The sequence below is a fragment of the Merops nubicus genome, unplaced genomic scaffold (assembly GCF_000691845.1).
Source record: "Merops nubicus isolate BGI_N331 unplaced genomic scaffold, ASM69184v1 scaffold14504, whole genome shotgun sequence".
Taxonomy (NCBI): domain Eukaryota; kingdom Metazoa; phylum Chordata; class Aves; order Coraciiformes; family Meropidae; genus Merops; species Merops nubicus.
In genome coordinates, this window is record NW_008604981.1 from 13774 (window position 1) to 13999 (window position 226).

The 226-nt window shown below is 63.7% G+C and overlaps 1 protein-coding gene across 1 annotated transcript in view; it reads left to right on the forward strand.

Annotated features, from left to right (window-relative positions):
• LOC103771884 (striatin-interacting protein 2-like) overlaps nt 1-223 on the forward strand; it is a gene marked incomplete at both ends in the record, with an annotated part of 13697 nt that extends 13474 nt beyond the window's left edge. The window contains one exon of the mRNA XM_008939201.1: nt 176-223. Coding sequence (XP_008937449.1) covers nt 176-223 — 48 coding nt within the window. The remainder of the gene's footprint in view (nt 1-175) is intronic.
• Nucleotides 224-226: the final 3 nt, after the last annotated feature.

Sequence of the window (226 nt, forward strand, 5' to 3'; positions counted from 1 at the left end):
CCTCCCCCATGTGACGAGCTGGTTGAGCCTCAGCTCCTAACATGTGTGACAAGCTGGTTAAGCCTCAGCCTACTCACTCATGTGATGAGCTGGTTGAGCCTCGCCCCCTCCCCCATGTCACGAGCTGGCCGTGCCCAGCCCCTCCCCGTGCCAGCCCTGACGCCTCCCTGGGCAGATGCTGGTGGTGTTCAAGTCGGCGCCCATCCTGAAGCGGGCGCTGAAGGTG